The sequence below is a fragment of the Neophocaena asiaeorientalis genome, unplaced genomic scaffold (genome assembly GCF_003031525.2).
Source record: "Neophocaena asiaeorientalis asiaeorientalis breed wild unplaced genomic scaffold, Neophocaena_asiaeorientalis_V1.1 scaffold400, whole genome shotgun sequence".
In the NCBI taxonomy this organism is placed as follows: domain Eukaryota; kingdom Metazoa; phylum Chordata; class Mammalia; order Artiodactyla; family Phocoenidae; genus Neophocaena; species Neophocaena asiaeorientalis.
This window is the reverse complement of record NW_020175089.1, coordinates 4,876,941-4,896,415: the sequence shown is the minus strand read 5'-3', so window position 1 is coordinate 4,896,415 and position 19,475 is coordinate 4,876,941. Positions and strand designations below refer to the sequence as shown.

Here is a 19,475-nt window from a genome sequence, read left to right as displayed (position 1 = left end):
TTTTTCCCCCCTTTCCTTGTTTTTCTTGTGTTCCCCTTTTTTTTTTTTTTTTTTTGCGGTAAGTGGGCCTCTCACTATTGCGGCCTCTCCTGTTGCGGAGCACAGGCTCAGCAGCCATGGCTCATGGGCCCAGCCACTCCACGGCATGCGGGATCTTCCCAGACCAGGGCACGAACCCGTGTCCCCTGCATCGGCAGGTGGACTCTCAACCACTGCGCCACCAGGGAAGCCCTCTGAATCTCCTTTTATTCCAGCCCTCCAAGGAGGCCTTTTCTCTCCAACCACTCTTTTCTCTGTACTGCCTTCCAGGAGCTGATGAGACATCATGGGTTTGTTATTTCCATGGCATCATGCAAATACCAAGGCTATTTTTGTGGACCAGACTAGCCCAGAAGAAGGGTTTCTCACCTCCAGTTAAGGCCATCAGACAGGACTAATGTTTCCTCAAGAAACATCTCTGGACCTTTGATGAATGATGATATGCTCAGTCAAGCCCAGATTCCCCCTGTAAATATGTCAGAGACCATTCTCAGCTTTGAGAATTTTAGGAGAATGATTTTTCACTGCCACCCATGGAGGAGGCCCACTGTGGCTCTGCTGCTCATTTGATTCCCACAGCTGGGGTGGCCGCATTCCTCAGAACGTGCCAGGAGATGAACTCAATAAATAAACCAGGTTGGGCTGTTTGGCTCTGTCCAGCCAGCTTATGGAAAATGCACGGTGAAAGCCACGACTTGCTTTTGACAAAATCACCTGAAGAGTACTTGAACAACAGAAACATTGTTTTATTCAGCGTCCCCTAGTTTGCAATAGTCAAACCACAATATCAAATGGAAGAGCACTTGTGTTCTCCAGGGTAATGGGTGTAAACCATAAAAAGGCTGATGAACTTCTGATGTATGCTACAATGTAAATGGACTTTGAAAACATGATGCTAAGTGAAATAAGACAGACACAAAAGTATAAATATTGTGTGATTCCATTTATATGAAATATCCAGAATAGGCAAATCCATAGAGACAGAAAGTAGATTATTCGTTGCCAGCAATTGAAGAGAGGGGGTAATGAGAAGTGACTGCAATTGAATGTGGGGTTTCCTTCTGGTGTGATACAAATATTATGGAATAAGATAGTGACAATGAACAACTTTGTGAATGGACAAAATATCACTGAATTGTACAATGTGAAATGATGAATTCCATAGTATTTGAATTATATCTCAATGAAACTTTTTTTAAGCATAGAATTACCTACCTAAGAATATAAGTGATGAGAGGGTAGAGGGAGGCTCGGGCACTTGTTTGAAATGTAATTGTTATAAGAACATTTCAGCCCACTTGTTATTCTCCTAATAGCCTTGGGTCCAAAGCCTTTTCTGGCCACAGAATCAAAGCCTAATCAATGAAAGCTGAAAGATGTAATACAATGTTCTTGGCCTTTAAAAAGGTGAGCACCACAACAGTTAACCACAGAGTGATTGAACCTGCTTGCCTCTCCTGCAATATGTTATTATAGAGGACCTGCCGGTGTCAAGAGTTGAAAGAATTGTTACCAGGTGAAATAAATCTGTTACCTGTGTGTGGAGAAAATTCGACCCCCCTTACTCAGCATTAAATACTAAAATTTCCTCAAGAAAAAGCTATGGTCTTTGAAAAATGAATGAAGGACCTGGAAGTTGTTTCGTGCACCAGTTTTTGTGATGATTGCCTTTTCTACTACATTACAAGTTACTCCTCCTACAAATTGTTTCAACAACTTTCATCCACCTGGTGGAAACTTTACCCTTTTCTCCAAAGATGGCATTCCTCTTGACTTCTCAATCTGCCCAGCAGATGTAGCCCCAGCTGTTTCCTCTCCACCTAGTAGGGAAGTTACACAGATGAATAAGGACACACCCTCTTATGCTATGAGCTAAGTCTTTGGCAAGACTGGGTGGTGTGAATACCAGGCCTTGAGAAATGGAGGCCTTCATATGAGCCTTAGCTTCTGAGCTGCCCACATTACATCCCTGTTTTACTCACCTTGACCTGCTTGCCCTGTTCAGGGGCCTTGCTATATCACTCAAGAACCCATCTGAATAATGCATGTGATATTTTGGCTTTCCCTCCATTGGTTCTCCTTCTATTTGGTTTTGCCTCCCAAGTTTATACCTGATCCTCCTTTCCTGTGTGTCATTTCATACCTATATGTCACTTCCACTTGAGGTCAGGAGATCAGAAAATATAAGAGGAGTATTTGTTCATGTCCAGTTGGAAAATTCTAAATGTTTCCATATGGCAACTAAAGTGAAGGGGTGAGAGGACCTGGTCAACTCTTGGAGTCAAGACATCTGTTGTAGAGCTGGATATGGAGTGTGAACTGCTAGTAGAGACATATCTGTGCTGGGCAGATTGTTCCCCTGGCAGTGACCATCATCCAGGGCTAGAAAAGAGAATGCATTGCTCAGTGCTAGCCCTTCCTACAGACCATAAAGCTGAGTCAGATGAAAAAAATTTTCAGGGCAGAAACAGTTGTGAAAGAAATCCAGAAGAACATCAAAGACATCAACTGTCCCTCTCTGTGTCTTCCTCCCTACAGCCCTCTCAGTGGCAATCTGGTCCTCCATTGGCACACCTGAAATAAGACACTACCCCCTGCCCATCCTCACTTCCCTCCAAAAACTAGTCTCATTGTCTTCCTTCCAGACAGTTTTATCTGCAGACTTCCACTGCAATGATCACCACTTCCTCTGCACTCTGATAACCCTTGCGTGGTACCTATCGTCATACACACTGAACGAAGGGGCTGTTTCATACTGGCAATCACAGCTTACCACCATCACTACCCCAAGAATAATTTTTAAACGTATATTCAAACACATCATGAAGTCTTACCTTATTGTGCCTTAGAGGCACTCTCAAGATGCCTCCATTCCTTTTCTCATGCTGTTCCCTCCACCTGAAATGTCCTCCTTGCCCCCCTCCACCTGACAAACTCCTGTTTATACATCAAGACCCAGCTGAAATGTCTATCCCTGCCAGACCATTTTGTGAGTCTGATGAAGCATACGGACCCTACTCAGAATAATGGCTTTAAATGCATAAAATACAGAGGTTACATAGGAAACCAATTATGCTGAAATAGAGTTATCAAAACATTTTTACACTGATTAAATGTAAATATCTAAAACTCACTAAATAAGATCTACTAGTGGGCCGAATGACTTCACAGTGATAAGTGTAAGGGATATTTTGAGATTTGCTAAACCTGGAATTGGGGTGACCAACTTGTCTTGATTTGCCCCATACTTCCCATTTTAGCACTGAAATTCCCATGTCCTGGGAGCCCCCTCAATCCCTGGTAAACTGAGACAGTTGGCCACCCTACCTGTAATGTGACCTGAAAACATCTGTGATTCTAGTGGGTTATGGTCACAAGTACAATAATGCTACTATGTCTGCTACCTACATTTTTCATGGAGGAAAGCCTACATTTCACGTAGAGGTTAGTGGAAATAAAGATATGATAGTTTTTCCTAAGTTCATGTATCTTCCAAATTCTATCCATGGACAGCCCCCTTCCAGGTTAAGAACCCCTGCAACTAGCAGGACGAAGTTAGGCCTAATCTCCCCTAATCTTTATGCCTTGTTCTAAGCTCTACTATAACTTACCAAACTGTTGTTACCGTTTATTTAAACAACACAACAAAATTTCTCCATTGAGCACCTTTCCTACAATGATGCAAAGAATTAAAAGAAGTCTCCTGTACAGAGGGGCCGGCATGCAGCAGATGCAAGAGGAACCTCGGAGACCTCTTATGCAGATGCATCTAAATTGGTTGAACAACTTTGGCAAATTGCTTGGCAGCTTCTACTAAAACTGAAAAGACACTTATTCGATGACCCAGCCTCTCTGTCACTGAGGATTTGCCCAACAAGAATGAGAGCTATGTTCACCAAGAGATGTACATAAGAATATTCAAAGCAACTGAATTCATAATAGCTCCAAGTGAGGAGCAACCCAAATATCCATCAAGAGGTGAAGAGATAAATAAATTGTGGCCTACTTATATAGCCATATATCATACAGGAATGAGAATTGAAAAATAACACTTCTAGGCAACAACACTGATGAATGTCACAAACATAATGATGAGCAAAAATAACCAGCAACAAAAGAGCACGTATTGCATGATTCCATTTGTATAAAATACAAAAGCAGGCGAAACTAGCTTGGGCATTGGAAGTCAGAACAGTGGGTACCATTTGGGTGGGTGGTGGGGGTGGGCATAAGGGCTTAGAATGTTCTGCTGGTTACAAAAGTTTGTTCAGTTTGTGAAGATTTTTTGAATCCTGCACTTATGAATGTACATTTTTCTGTACTCATATTATACTTCAGTAAATACTTTTCTTTACAGTGTTGGGTCCCTCATTCCCATCTGCTGGTGAATCTGGTCCCTACAGCCATTAATATCAAGAAGTGACCTCTTCCTGCATTGTCCAGTTTGATAAGCTCTGCAGCTTGACCACTAATTTCCCCACCAAATGTGAACTGTCTTGATAGTGCTTTGATTTTCTCCTGGCTGAAAGCCATCACAGACCCAGCCTTTGGAACCAACCTCTTCAGCCTTTGTTAGTTGCCTTCATAGCAGTAAATCCTTCATTAGTATTTCTAGCAGGCCAATAATTAACACATGTCCATGCACTCAAAGCAGCTCTTAGACCTTAGCTTACTTCCCTTTATAATATTTCAGGCAAAAGATTTATATTGAATTCTGTGATTCCAACAGTGCCAAGCAGTGTCTGATAAGCCCTAGTTGGGGATGGGGGTGGGGTGGTGCAGAGTGATACCTCTTGCACAGATGTGAAAACTGATTCTCAGTGTGAACTTCCACCTGCCCCAAAGATGCCATTTGTTTTCTGAGACAAAGTGCTGCTTACATGACAGAGAAGGCTAAGGTCTCCTCTGACGGATGATAACTGAAGCCACCAGAGGCAGAGAATGGCAGCATGGGAATGAGAACCTGGGTCTCGAGTTCACACTCGCTCTCTTTGCAGCATCCCCAGGGTCCCTCCTGAGAATGAAGGGCACTGTGGGTAATGAAGGTGTCATTGCCCTGACACAGTACATGGCCCCTCTCACCTGCTCCAGGTAACCTCACTCTGGGGAAGGCCTTTCTCCTTTTGGACATTTTCCTGCATATTAGGGAGAGAAGACAAACCACAGATCAAATTATGCTTTAATTATTATGCTTTACAAAAACATGAGAAAAGTGGTGGGAGGCTGAATGAGGAACTTCAACATGGTGGCTTAGTCTGGCATCCTCTGACTTTCTTAGAATCTTTGGGTGGAAGTTTCAGCCCTTTCCCAGCCCAGTCCTTTCTGGATCAACTTAAAACAAAGCCTTCATGCTGTTACCCCTGCTCTAAATCTTCAGTGGTTCTCTATCTTCTTACTTATGAGCATCCTATTCCACAAACATTTAGTGATGCCCAAGATGAGTAATTGCCTTCAGTGATCCCTGATGTGCCACGAAGGAATTCCTCACTTCTCAACCCTCACTCACTCCCTCCCACTCCTCCCACCTCCCTGCCCTGAATCAATCCCCCACAGCCCAGCTCCAAACACCAGCTGTGGCCTGAGCAGGGAAGGGCAGAGACTGCAGAGGAAATGACCTTTTGATTAGTGCAGCCTATGCTCTGCAAGTGTTTGCTCACCCTGTGCCTCATACTGCTCTCCTAGACAGCTGTCTGCCATGGAGTTTCAACTACCACCATGACAGGTCTTCACCATGCTGCCCTTGATTTTCTTTTTTTTAAATTATAAAACTGTTGCATTTATCCTTGTTAAATTTCCTCTTGCTGCCTTTATATATCCGGACCTGCTGCAATTTGGAGTGTTGAGCCTGCCCTCTGGTGCACAGCCCACCTTGGCAGCTTTGATCTATGTGCAGCTCTGACAACCATGTCCTCAACCAGGCCACTGATAAGGAAGAGATAAAGGGAATCTAGATGCATCTGGATTCTAGGCATTGTGCTAGATGTGGGGCAAAGAGGTGCGGATGAAACACAGTCCTTCAACTTCTGTGTGCTCAGCTGAACATATGAACAGCAAGGGAATGCTCCAAATGACTAGCTGGCTATGTGCCAAGTGCTATGAGAACCCACGTGAAGACCCCTAACTGTGCTTGGGAAGAGTGAGCAAGCCATAGAGGAAGGTGATATTTAAGGTTTGCACAAGGCAATAATAGAAATTCTAAGAATATAAAAGCTGATCGTAGGCATATGCTATGACCCAGCAAGTCTACCTATCAGAGTATACATCCAACAGAGAAGTGATCACAGGTCCACCAAAAGACATGTGCAGGAATGTTCATGGCAGTGCTCTTTATGCCAAAACCACCCAAACGCCCACCAACAGGGGAATGGAGAAGTCTCACAATGAAATGAACAAGCTACAACTACACCCAATGTGGGTGAATCTCACATGTAATTTGAGCAAGACAGATGCAAAAGATTGTATTTTATGTAATTCTAGTTATATGAAGTACAAAAGCAGGCAAAACTAATCTGTGGTGTAAGGAGTCAGGACAGTGGTCAGTATAGGGGAGGGGCAGTGACCTGATGGAGAGATAGGAGGCTTTGAGCTTTGTCATGTTCATCTTGTTAATCTTGGTGTGTGTTACATGGGTGTATTCAATTTGTAAAACTACATAATGCTGTATACTTAGAATATGTTCAGCTTTCTGTGTGTATAGTAGACTTCAATAAAAAGAAAATATTGAGTATGGCTGTTTAGACAGCTACACAGCTATCTAGTAAGTATTTTATTCCAAAACACATTTCAATTCTTTCTCTACCACTAGGCCATGAGCTACGTTACCTGCCTTATTCATCTCTATGCTCTCCCACATAACAGACACTTGATAAATCTTCAAGAAGCCAAGATATGGTGGGTGATCTTCCCACACACTAACCTTTCTGGATACAGTTGTTTTGCCATGGCATCTCCTATCTTAACGATCAATTTATTTATTTCTAAATGTTTTCAGAAAGGTCCAAGATCTAATCAAACAAGGATTTGCTATAATAATGATCCATTCATGCATTCTAGAACTCAGTCTTTCCCTGTTGCTTTTTTTTTAATCCACATAATTTTCTATTATTCATGTTGGAGAGAAATATGTCACAGTCCTTTGCGTCATGGAGCACCAAACACTGGAATCAGTCTCATTCTCCCAGTTTTCTCAAAGACCATCTACATTCAGTTATTTTCCTACTATAATTATCGATGCCAGAAGACACAAGTTACTCAGCTCTGGCCTCTCAGCTCATTTGAAGAAACTAAAGTTCTCTCACTATTTCCTTGGCTGTTTGTTCATCTTTACAGGTGAGAGCCAGGTGCCAGGCAGGGTTGGAGCAGTTCTGTACTCTCTGCATCTGGTTAACAGTTTTCTTGCTTGTTTGTAGCTTCCAGAGCTCCTCCCATCTTCTCAAACATTTCACAGCCCTCTACACTCTTCTGTGCCTCTGAGAACAGTCTTGTGTTCACTAACAGGAGGAATCTGCAGCCTCATCAGCTCTAAACCAACCTCCCACTACACTGTGGGCAAAGTCCTCCTCTGGAAGGGCATAGAAAGAAGGGGAATGAAGAGGGCCTGAAGGGGAGGGGGCATGAAGGTGATTGCACCAGATAGGGACAGGCAGGGTGGACAGTACACAGAGTACAGAACAGGGCAATGGATCTGCAGGGGCAGCACAGCCTCCTGGCTGTGTGACCTTGGGCCTATCTGGGCCCCATGCCCTTATAGTGTGAAGGAGCTGCACTAGAGGATTCTGAGTCCTTTCCAGCTCTAAACATCCCAAACCTAATTATTACCCTAAGCATCTATTATGTTGAACAAACGTGTACTGATCCTTGTCTCTGGGGGTAGCAAAATATTGAGAGTCTTTTTCTTCCTCTCTTCTGCATTTTGCAAATAGTTTCTACTAAGTTTCTACTACTAATAGTGTGTGTATGTGTATGTTCACAAAACCAAAATGTCTATGATTCTAGAAGGAAAATGAAAAAAAAAAATTTTTTTTAAGAGAGGAAAATCAGATAAATTTTAAAAGTAGAGGCAGGGGATAAAGAAAGGCCCATGTGGAGGCCAAAAATCCACCTAGAGCAGAGGAAGCCCTGCAGGGACAGCATTCGATTTGAGGTTTCCCTCCTCCAGGGTGAAAAGTTTTTGTAAACTCTTCTGGCGTCATCTGCTGGTCATCCCAGAAGCAACAACTTAATGTGGTTTAAAAGAGGGCTTTGAAGTGAATTTGAAAACCATCGATATGGTCATATTCAGGGTAAAGATCATATTCTATTTACAGGTAAATCTCACTCCAATCTCACCTCCAGAATTCACTTTTGATTTGGCGTTGCAGTAATGATTGTAACACGGACACCTTAGTCCCTTCTGTGCGTTCACCCGATAACTATGCACAGCTCCTCGTTCCAAGAAAGGCAGATCCTCTGGCTCCCTCCCAGCTAGGCTTGGGCACCACTAGAGAGGGAGGCACTCTGAGGAAATCTGCTCTAAGCCCGCACCATCTTTGAATGGTGTGGGTTTCGTCTTCTTCTGTCTCTTTCCCTGGGTTTCCATAAATCTTCAACTCGGCCTTTTGAATAATTCATTGTTTCAAGCATTTCTTCATGGCCCCAGCAATTCAAAGTCCTGGCGAGTCCTCTCATTTATCTTCCACCCAACATTAGCCCTGCTTTTCCATGGAAGCTCCTCCAAGAAAACTGGTCCCTCACTCCCTGTGGTTCTGGGCTGTGGGTCATGTGGTCCAGCTAGTTTCTCACCCTCTTCCCAGCATGACCCTTCCCACAGAGGCTGCCCAGCAAAGGCGCCTTGGCTTCTGAAACTGGTCTTTAGGTGCAGGATAGTATCCAGAAAGATTTGTTAAAATACCCTCTTGTAGATATTGAAGGAAAAACATTTTCCTTCTAACACTTTTCATTTCATTCTAAAAGACACCTCTCCAAATATCAGTCTTAAAAATAGCCCTAACCAGACTCCTTGGACAGATGCAGCCACTCATCTGTACAGCTGTGACACTGTGATATAATAAGAAATATATATTTGATCTTCATCCCCAGTTCCTGGCACAGAGCTGCTAAAACTTTGTCATTTCCTGAGTGATAGGAGTGAGAGGAGCATTTTTTATTATATTTGGTTTGTTCCCAGTTTCTGGCATGGGGTTCAAAGAGCTTCCAGGTTGGTGAATGCACTCACATTCAGGGAGAGTGTGTACCCCAAATCCATGAGAACTCCTGTACTTGGAATCCTTCCAGATCTGCCCTATGTACCTCTTCATCTGGCTGTTCATTTATATCCTTTATAATCAACCAGAAATAGTAAGTATAAAATATTTTTAATAAATAACTTAGATAAATAAAAGATACCTCTCAAGTCTTTCTGGACTTCATCAAGTTCTTCACATGGTGTTTATTAATAAAGAGTAATGAAAGGGTCCGTCTGTCTCCAGGCAAAGAAGCACTCGGGAACCCCTGATTGGTCATGGCAGGGAGGGAAGGGCTCCCATATTTGGAAAGCAACAGGAATGCACCTCCCCCTGCAGCTCCTACACAGCCGGGCAGGCCCAGGAGTGTGTGCAGGAGGTGTGCAAGACGACAGTGCACCCGTGGCTCCAGAGGTGCACTGCACTCCCAGAGAGATCCCAAGGTATGTGGGGGGCAGAGTTTGCGTGTGCATTCCATTTTTGTGGCCAAGGTTGTTTATTTTTAATCAGACTGTAAACCATGCAGTGATTTCTTTACTCTTGCCTCCTGGGATGGGTCCCACATCTGGGGACACTTGTGAGAATGTTCAGACATCACTGGTGTTCTTGCCTATGTTTTGGTCCTACAATAAAATGCTAGTTTAGGTTTGGCTGGTTGGCATTTTCTTTTGCTTTTAAGTCCTTGCCTCTGAAGACTAATTTCTTTCTCAAGATCTCTATGCTTTTATTTTTTAATTTGATGCACCCATAATTTATATTATTACTGTTAGGTAAGATTTCTCCTACCAAGGGGTATGGGCTGATGACATGGGTGTAGCCCCTGTTTAGGAGATTAATGAATGTTTGCTTCACGCTTGAATCTCTTTGGAAAAATTTCCTCTGAGCTCACTGTGAATGGCGGAAAGTGAGGAGTGGATGCTGGAAGCCTGGCTGCTCAGGCTGCTGCCTGGCACACTTGTACCCACCCTGGGGCAGTGCCTGCAAGTAAAGAGAAGTCAGCAGAGGTCTCTGCAGGGAGTCCAGAGGAGCCTGGGTGTGCATTTAGGTTGCATTTTGCCTCTTTTTCTGCATAAGAACCAGTGTCACACTAGAGTTGAACATTTTAACAGAGAAGTACTAATCACTTTTAGGAATACTGCAGGGAGGATGTGTTAGGGCCTAAGTAAGCTAACTTTTCAACCTCCACCAGCTCTGGTACTCATGGACACAGTAAATCTTCTAGAAGATAGCCTAAGCGTGCTCTGCTGTAGTAACTCTTCCTGTATCCCTGATCCACATGGACAAAGGTCCAGGTGCTGGAGTGCCTTGAACAGTTGACCTTGAGAGGTGGATTTCCACAATAACTATTGTAAGTTCAGGAACCAGATGTGATGAACTACCAGATTGGGGGGCTTAAGGGGGAGGGATATTTCCTGAGGTCATCAGCAGCCTTTCAGATGCCCTGGGGCCACCTTGACTCTCAGTGTTTCCCCAAGCCCTCTTGTCTTCCCTGTCATCTCATTTCCTCTGAAATTCCTCACAGGCCCTGCTATTCACTTAGCTTAGGGGCTATGGGAGCTGCCCTTCATGCCCAGTGAGTCAAAAGCACAAAATTCGAGCACCATCCCCTCCAGCAGCCCAGAAGGGCAGTGGGGCATGGCAAGTGGGCACATGGGAACAGCATCAGACAGAGCTGGATTCAAATCTGCCACCCACTATTGTGTGGCCTTGGGCAAATTACTTAACTTCTCTGAATCCCAGTACAACTTTTATAAAGTGGGGGTAATAATGTACCTACCCTATGTGAGAATTACGTTAGGCAATGTCAGTGGCTGGCACGTAGTAAGTGCAATAAGAAACTAGTTGAGGGGGGAGGGTGGGGTCACACTGTCCCCAGGGTAAGACTGGAAAGGATATCTATGAATAATCAAGTTGCCTGTTGCAGCTTCTGATCTGTCTGAGAAAACCAAGATCACTGTCCTGAATGGATGTAATTTCAGGCAAAAGCAAGAAACTTGGTATTGAATTGACTTAACCCTGTGCAGCCCAAGCCTGGGAAAACAATTATGTTTCCAGAAAAATGTAAAGGGTGCAAGAATGCCATTCCTCTCATAGAATCTCCTACATGTGGGAGGGCGCAGGGGAGACTGTGAACCCCCCTGGGGAAGTTAACTGCTCCAGCCTTTTCTGTTGCAGATTCTGACACAATGAGGAAGCATCTGGGTGGATGCTGGTTGGCCATTGTCTGCATCCTGCTCTTCAGCCAGCTGTCCTCAGTCAGGGCGAGAGGCATAAAGCACAGAATCAAGTGGAACCAGAAGGCCTTGCCAAGTACCTCCCAGGTCACAGAGGCCCACACTGCAGAGATCCGCCCAGGGGCCTTCATCAAGCAAGGCCGAAAGCTGGATATCAACTTCGGAGCTGAGGGCAATAGGTACTATGAGGCCAACTATTGGCAGTTCCCTGATGGGATCCATTACAATGGCTGCTCTGAGGCCAACGTCACCAAGGAGAAGTTTGTCACCAGCTGCATCAATGCCACCCAGGCGGTGAACCAGGAGGAACTGTCCCGCGAGAAACAAGACAACAATCTTTACCAGCGGGTCCTGTGGCAGCTGATCAGGGAGCTCTGCTCCAACAAACAGTGTGATTTTTGGTTGGAAAGGGGAGCAGGACTTCGGGTCACTCTGGACCAGCCCATGATGCTCTGCCTGCTGGTTTTCATCTGGTTTATTGTGAAGTAAGTTTGCAAGCAGGCTGGTAGCCACAGAGATGAGTGTGGGTGAGCAAACCATGAGGGAGTTATCTCAGTTCTTCTCCCCAAGCCCCAAACCCCCACATGTTCTGAAGGTACCAAAGAGCAGTGATTGATTCTTCAGCACTTCAAATAACATTCCCAAGTATTCACTCAGGTTCTTGTTTGTATTTGATAAATGTGTGGGCATCGATTCTCTCCAGGCTCTACCTTAGGGTGGCTTGTTCATCACTGCATTCTCAGCTCCGGTGGAGCGTCTGGCACACCGTATCATGCAATAAATGTTTGGTAAGCAGATAAAAGAATGCACCAGGGACTGTGCCAAGCACTCCACAATACTTCCCAACAACTCTTAGAGGTAGGTGTTATTCCCGTTGTATAGATGAGGAAACTGAAACTCCAAGACGTAAAGTAGTAAAGTAGCTAGAAAATGTCATAGCCATAATTCAACCCTGGCTTGTCTAACCCCAGATTTGCTGCTCTGTACAGTCCCACTTTTGGAAATATGAAAGACTGATGCTGTTGGCCATGTATTTGATACCTTATTACATGGAAGTTGATTAATTAGTTTAATTAAAGTAAGATATAATAAAGGAATTAAACTAAAATAGAAATAAAAGCTAGACAAAAGCCCATATTTCCTTGTAAGCCCATATTTCCTTTCCTTGAAGTACTGCCAAGCTGATTCTGAGTAGACTAGATCTACTTGCAGGATGTGCCTATGGCACAAAGATGTTCTTTCTCAAGAAGGATAAGTATTTTCTATTCCCATCTCTGAAATAGTCCATGTGTTTAAGAAACTATTTCTAAATAACATGTTTGCTTTCTAATGTTCCCCCAACCCTGTGTGCATGTTTTAAGGTACATGCATATGAGCATCTTTAAATATACTCCCTTTATACAGGTACTCGATAAAATCTCTAGCCGTTCTTTTACTGCCACTTTGGCAAGGAGCCATCGTTTCTGTTAATCACTTACAGCTTCAAAAAAAACAATGCCTTGACAGAAAGGTTAAAAAGAAACTATGTCTTTCGGAAGAACAAGAATTCATGCATGCCACAATCAAGAGCAGATACACCTCTACTTATCATTAGTTAAACTATGTATATATGACAAACTATGAATACAGTTTAAATAAGAATAATGAATCTAATGCTCTAAAAGATACCCCACAGGCCCTCTGGGATTATGCTCAGAGACCACCCCCAAGAGTTGTTGAACCGTATTTGGAGATAAAAGTTGCTGAATATTATCAATTGTCTGTAAGGGTGAAAAAATGTGCCTTGTCAGACAATCTATCCTAAGTATTTTAAAACGTGAGTGTTGATAATGGTACCTCATGTTCTGAACCTCCACTGCTAATCAGTGCTCTTTGCAAGGATACATTTGGAAGGTTTTAACATAGAAAGTGGGTGGAAGACTTGGGAGCCAGGCAGCCCAGTGGAGCACCTTCCCCAGGGTGTTCAGGGACCTGTCGCACACCCCTGACAGCACATGAGGAATGCCCACCTCCGTGGCTCTCGTGCTGCTAGCACGGTGCCCATCTTCCACAATCCTGGTGAGTTCTAGACCAGAGACCAAGACTAAAGTCCAGAACACATACAGGTTATTTCCTACATGTCAATTTTTTAATAATAACAATAGCAATAAAAACAGAAAGAACAAGTACTTATAGGCTAATGTTGATATTTCAAGTTCCAGCTCTTCTGAGTTTAATTACAAGGGCACACACAGCCTCATAAGCAAAATGGCTTCATTACTTATGTGAAAACACTCAGGCCATGATGTAGTACATTTTCTATAATTCCTGTCTTTTCTCATTTCATTAATAGTTCCAGAAACCAGATTTAAGTGGGCATGTAGTGAATTGGTATATAGTGATTCAAATGCAAAATTTATTTAAGGAACTTTTAATTGACTCCGTATGTGTTTGAACATCCTTGTTCATGTTGATGAATTATGAGATCAAGTCAAAGCTTTGTGAGTCTAGTTTTCACTTTAGCAAAGGATTGTCTGGTGCCTACTATGGACAAGACTACGAAGGATTTCTGAATTATTCTTGACAGAGTCATTTTAAATGTGAATAATTTCACCAACCATTGATTTCTTGTCCTTTCTGAGCATTCATTATTTTAATGTAAGTTTATTGTAAAAGTGACACTAAAATTACAACAGAAATCCGAAACATTGCCCACAGTCCCAGCATCTGATTGTCAGGGTTCTCATTTTGCCCTATAACCTCCTAGTCCTTACCATTGGCATATACAAATGTACATATTTGCAATAATAATGTAAGTGAGCTTGTATATTCTAAATGTTTGCTCAACTTTATTCTATGCTTTTTTCATTTTCTATGATTTGGGGTTTCTTCCCTCCCCCTCTGCCTTCCCCAACCCACCCTCCTTCCTGCCTGAGATGTAGCCTCCACACTTTTCTTGTGCTCAGATATGTAGGACAGAGTTTTTTGTTTGATTACTCCTTTTAAAAATACTGTAATCATACATCTCACATTTAATCCTCTGCAATTTGCCTCTCCAACGCTGAGTCATGACCCTTGCTCCAGTGCAACAGCTATCTAGTTAGTTAACCTGTCCTTTTAGAATGCTGCATAATGTTCCGTCCCATGGAATAGACCAGGATTGATTTAATCATTTCCTTGTTGACGGACCTTCAGGTTGTTTCCAGTTTTTCACCACTGCAAACAATAAACATCCTTGTACAGACAACTTTGCAGTCTGTTACTTTTATTTCCGTGGAATAGATTTACACGTGAAAGTTTCTGGAACAAAGCTGTGTGTAATTTAAATTTTTCTAGACATGACTAGATTATGTTCCTACATAGCTGGAGCATTTCGCATTCCCCCTGCCATGTATGGTGCTAACATGTAAGACTTTCATTTAAGTAAGAGCAACTGCCTTTTCCACAAATGGTGCTTGAGCATCTTCTCTACTTTGCACACGACACACCTAAACCTTCTCAACTAATTTCTGACCATAAAGACCATTTGAAAATTCTAAAGCTGTTAGCAATTTCCATCCTACACCTGGTCCTCGGCCCAAAACATCTGGAAAGCAGGCGGAACGTGTGCAGGCTTCCGGCTCAGAGAGTGGTATGCTTGCACAACTCCACACTCCCCAACAGTCAGGGGAGGCATAGTGTGATGTTTGGTCATGGCCTTTTTATTAATTTGCAGTAAAATAAGAAATGCAAGTATCTGCATTCCAGCAAGAATGCTCTCTAGGTCATAAAAATCAGAAGAAGCAGGAATCGAGCACACAGTGTAAATAGTTCACACTACTCCTTTCCTCTGAGTTGTCTGGGCAGACAATCAGCATCCCCTGGAGCCCCTCACACCCCACCTGGCTTAGGATGTGACTGGCAATCTTCAGAAACCCCACCCTCTGGTCCTAACGAGGTGTGTCCCAGGTAGTGCCATGAGTTTGTCTTGAGCTGCCCACACCCTCTACCTCAAGCTTTCTGATAACAAGTGACTGGCTTTGGGCAGTGGCCCAAAGTGGACCCTTGGCCTTACTTTGCACCTTCGGTTTGGTCACACCTTTCATCTCTACCTTTTCTTCATGTGCTGTATATGGCTGGACAGGGATGCCATAAGATGCCGATGTGTTGCTCTGTGGCACATTCTGGAGTCTGCCAGGGTCTCACCTGAAATGCTGACAGTGGGGCCTACGTGCCCACGTGCAGGCAGTGGTAACACATGAGCAGACCACACATGCCAGGTGAATAATCAAGAAGGCTTACACAGATGTGGCATCATGACAAGTTTCAGTTTCCCCAGTTGAAAGCTCAGGTGCTGCTCAGTTGAAGAGCAGACCTCTGACAAGCCCAGCTCAGGACAGCACCTGTGTGTTCACATTTTCTGCCCCAAGCCCATGCAGTCAGACACAGCACAGGGCTCGTTCTTCTCTTATCCTCACTGCTGGTAGGAGAGCCTGTTTCAGTTGGGCACCCAGCTTTCCTGGAGGAAGAGAAGGGAGCCAAACTTCCCTGCTACTGGGAACAACAGACACCTGCAAAATGGAAATAAGGTGCTATGTTTTTGAGACATCTCTTAGCCCATCCCATCAAAAGCCTGCTCCAGAAAAACAGACTCAACTGTTTCCCTTGGCAAATGGAAGCCTTCCCCTGGGCCCATGAGAGGCCTCAGACTGACCACCCCACTTCCAAAAGGACCTTCCTGGCAGCTGCACCCAGGCCAGAGCTGACCCCTCAGAAAAGCTCATCCTCCAATACCTAAGTGTCACTGCATCCCCAAGATGCTTCCCTCTATCTGGTCTGAATTTCTTATCTCCATTCATCTACCCTCTCCCTGGTCTTCCCTTGGAATTCCCAAATCTTTCTGTGGGAAAGCACTGCCGTCTTAAACAATACAAATTGTTTTAACTCCAATAGGCTTGGCCTTAAATTATACAAGGAAGTTGGCAGAAGGCCAGAAAGGAACTCAAGGAAGCTGGAAACAGGTCAGGGCCAGAGGACCTAACACAGCTGGTCTCCCTGGATAGATGGAGGTGGGTGAGGGTGAGAGGTTTGGGGGGTTGGGGAGACTGCTAGGAGAAGACCATTGCCAACTAAATATTGTCACTTACTATGTGCCTCTACAAGGATTAAATCACTAGCCACTGCAGTTGCTGACCTTCAACACACCCTGAGGGGAGTTCAGGGTGGAGATCAGGAATGAGGCACTCTATGCTCTGGGAGAAACTGGCAGAATGGGCCTTCAGATAGTTAGATATCTTCAGGAGAAGATTTTATGAGCCCAAATTCTTCCATCTCCTCATATCTAGAAAAGAACTAAAATCACTAAAGTGACATCTGCTTCTCGTGACTAACAGCAAACTTCTGCCAAAATGTGTGCTTGATTGCCAAAATCACATGTATACTGACCTCCCCCACTACCTCTTTGGAGCAGTTCCTCAGAGCTCTCTGAGATGCTGTCTCCTGGGCTATAGTCCTCATTTTGTCCCAAATAAAACTTAACTCACAGCTCTCACATTGTACCTTTTTTTTCAGTCGACACCATCTATGGGAAGAATTACTCACTCAGGCTCATCAGAGGTGTCATCAGCATCCAACAGGGCTTTGGGCTCAAGAAACAAGGTTCAACACCAAGGAGAGAGATGTTCAAGGACTAAGCAGAGGGAAGGGTCCAGGGTAAGGTCCTGGTTAGGCAGGACCCATATCAGTCGTGTTCTCCTTGAACACTTGAATTTCTCCTTGAATCTCCAAATCCATAATTCAGGTTTCTAATTTTTTTAACTGGCTCTTTTGACTCAAGTTTACTTAGCAATCAAGAACAAAATGAAGGACCTTATAGCATCTGTAATATTGTGGTTTATAAGAAATATATTGTTAAAAGATAAACTGAGGTATGTTAAAATTTTTGAGTTTATTTGAGCAAAAATTAATTTGAATCAGGCAGCATCCAATCTAGCAGATAGAGAGGAGCTCCAAAGATCTGTACAAAATGGAAGACGTTTATTTACAGAAGGGGGTGGGAAAAGGAAGTTACTAGCAAAGAGTGGATTGTTTGTGGCAAGGTCACCTTCCTTTAGGGGACAGCAGGGGTCTAACAGGCAGATTACCTTACTAGTACTGACCAGGTAATTCCAGACTGACTGGCTTAAGAGTCCACTCCTAGGAGAGGTTGAAATTGTAATTAATTTAGGTACTAAGTCTCAATTTGGTGACATGGGCTTAGTACAGGTGACTCCATTTGGGGCCTGCTGCCTCTTTTGTATCAGTATATTTGGTCATATTCTGGTCATTCAGATGACCAAATCCATTTCTCATATATATTTGGTCTTCATCCATGGTTCCTGGTTCACCAAACCATTGGAATTGCCTAAGGAATTAGAACAATAGGATTAGAACAATTTTGTCATAATACTAGTTCTCTTTCCTCAGTTCCTGAAATCACTTCAAAGCCATAAAGGTGAAATGGGTGTCTTGTTATTAATGACAAGCCCCTTTCCACAACTACTGGATTTATGTTAATGTAGTGACTTTTGGAAAGCACCTAAGAATGGGGGCTGGTTGCCAGGGGAACGAACTTTGAATTGAGGTTTGGAACTTTCAGTCCCAGCCCCTAACTTCTGGGGAAGGGAGAGGCCTGGAGGTTGAATCAATTACCAAATGCCAGTGATTTAATCAACCTTCCCTATGTAATGAATTCTCCATAAAAAGCCCAAAGGATGGGTTTGGAGCTTCCTTGTTGGTGAACATGTGGAGATTTAAGGAGCGTGGTGCACTCAGAGAGGGCATGAAAGCTCTGCACTCTTTCCCCATCCCTTGCCTTGCCCTCTCTTCCGTCTAGATGTCCTTGAGTCATATTGTTTTGTAATAAACTGGTAATCTAGTAAGTAAAATGTTTCTCCAAGCTCTGTGAGCCACTTAGGTAAATTAATCGAGCCCAAGAAGGGGGTGGTTGGAACATCAGATCTATTGTCTCAGGTCAGTTAGAAGCATAGATGACAGCATGGACTTCAGATTGGTATCTGAAATGAGGGTGGGGAGCAGGCAGTCTTGTAGGACTGAACCCTTAACTTGTGGGATCTGACTCTATCTCCAGGCAGATACTGTCAGAATTGAGTTGAATTATGTATGACACCCAGCTGGTGTCAGAGAATTGCTTGGATGTGCGGGGAAATCTGCCCACCCACAAAAACCCACACTGGAATTGGTTCCAGAACCTTTTTAGAATCTCATAAAAGTCATTTATCCCTCCTCATGCCTAAGCCAAACAACATCATCATCTGTCCCCCTGGAGAAAAAAGTGAAGGCGAGCAGGAGGCAAAGGGTTGGTGGATTTCCCTCAGATTTTGGCCCACATAGCATAGCCAAAGTGGAGAGGGCCCCCAACCACCCAAAGTTAAAGGGCTTTTCTGGGCTTATTGTCACAAGAGCAGATTCTAAAAAGTTCCTTTGGGGATTTCAAACGTAGTGTGGTCTGCGAAACTGCCCCTTCTCAGCTAAGAGGAGACTGACCTGTGCAGATGGAAGTTTCCATAAGTCCAGCTGCCAGACTCTCAGGGTAGGACCTGAGCCTGTCTGTGGGGTCCCCACATTTATATTTCAAGGCCACTGGCCCTCCGCCTTAGCAGATGGCTTTTACTTAGAGTTACAGATAATTTTCCTCTGGGCAATAGCTCAGCTCCTAACTTATGTTCAACAGTGTAGCTAATGTCCTTCTTTGCTTTATCTTGGACATTTTGTGGTTTCATCCATGCCTTCATTCCACAAACATCTGTTGAGTTCCTACTATGTGTCAGTCTACTCTGTGCTGGAGTTATAATGGTTAACAAGTAAGGCAATATCCCTGCTTTTGGGGGTCTTTACTTTCTGGTGGCATAAACACATACACATATAACCACAGGTAAACTGCTACATCAGCTCTCTGGGAGTTGGGGGGAGCACTGGTTTGCACCATTTACCAATAGTGACCTCGTGTTCTGTGCCCAGGTCT

General features: G+C 43.7%; 1 protein-coding gene across 1 annotated transcript; it reads left to right on the top strand.

Moving 5' to 3' along the window:
* The first annotated feature begins 11,446 nt into the window (after window positions 1–11,446).
* PRND (prion like protein doppel) lies at window positions 11,447–11,983 on the top strand. The gene has a single exon (XM_024764253.1). The coding sequence runs from the start codon at window positions 11,447–11,449 to the stop codon at window positions 11,981–11,983; it is 537 nt and encodes a 178-aa protein (XP_024620021.1).
* Window positions 11,984–19,475: the final 7,492 nt, after the last annotated feature.

Bases quoted from the DNA above. Each gene is read 5' to 3' on its own strand.
- PRND (XM_024764253.1), top strand. From the start codon at position 11,447: ATGAGGAAGCATCTGGGTGGATGCTGGTTGGCCATTGTCTGCATCCTG.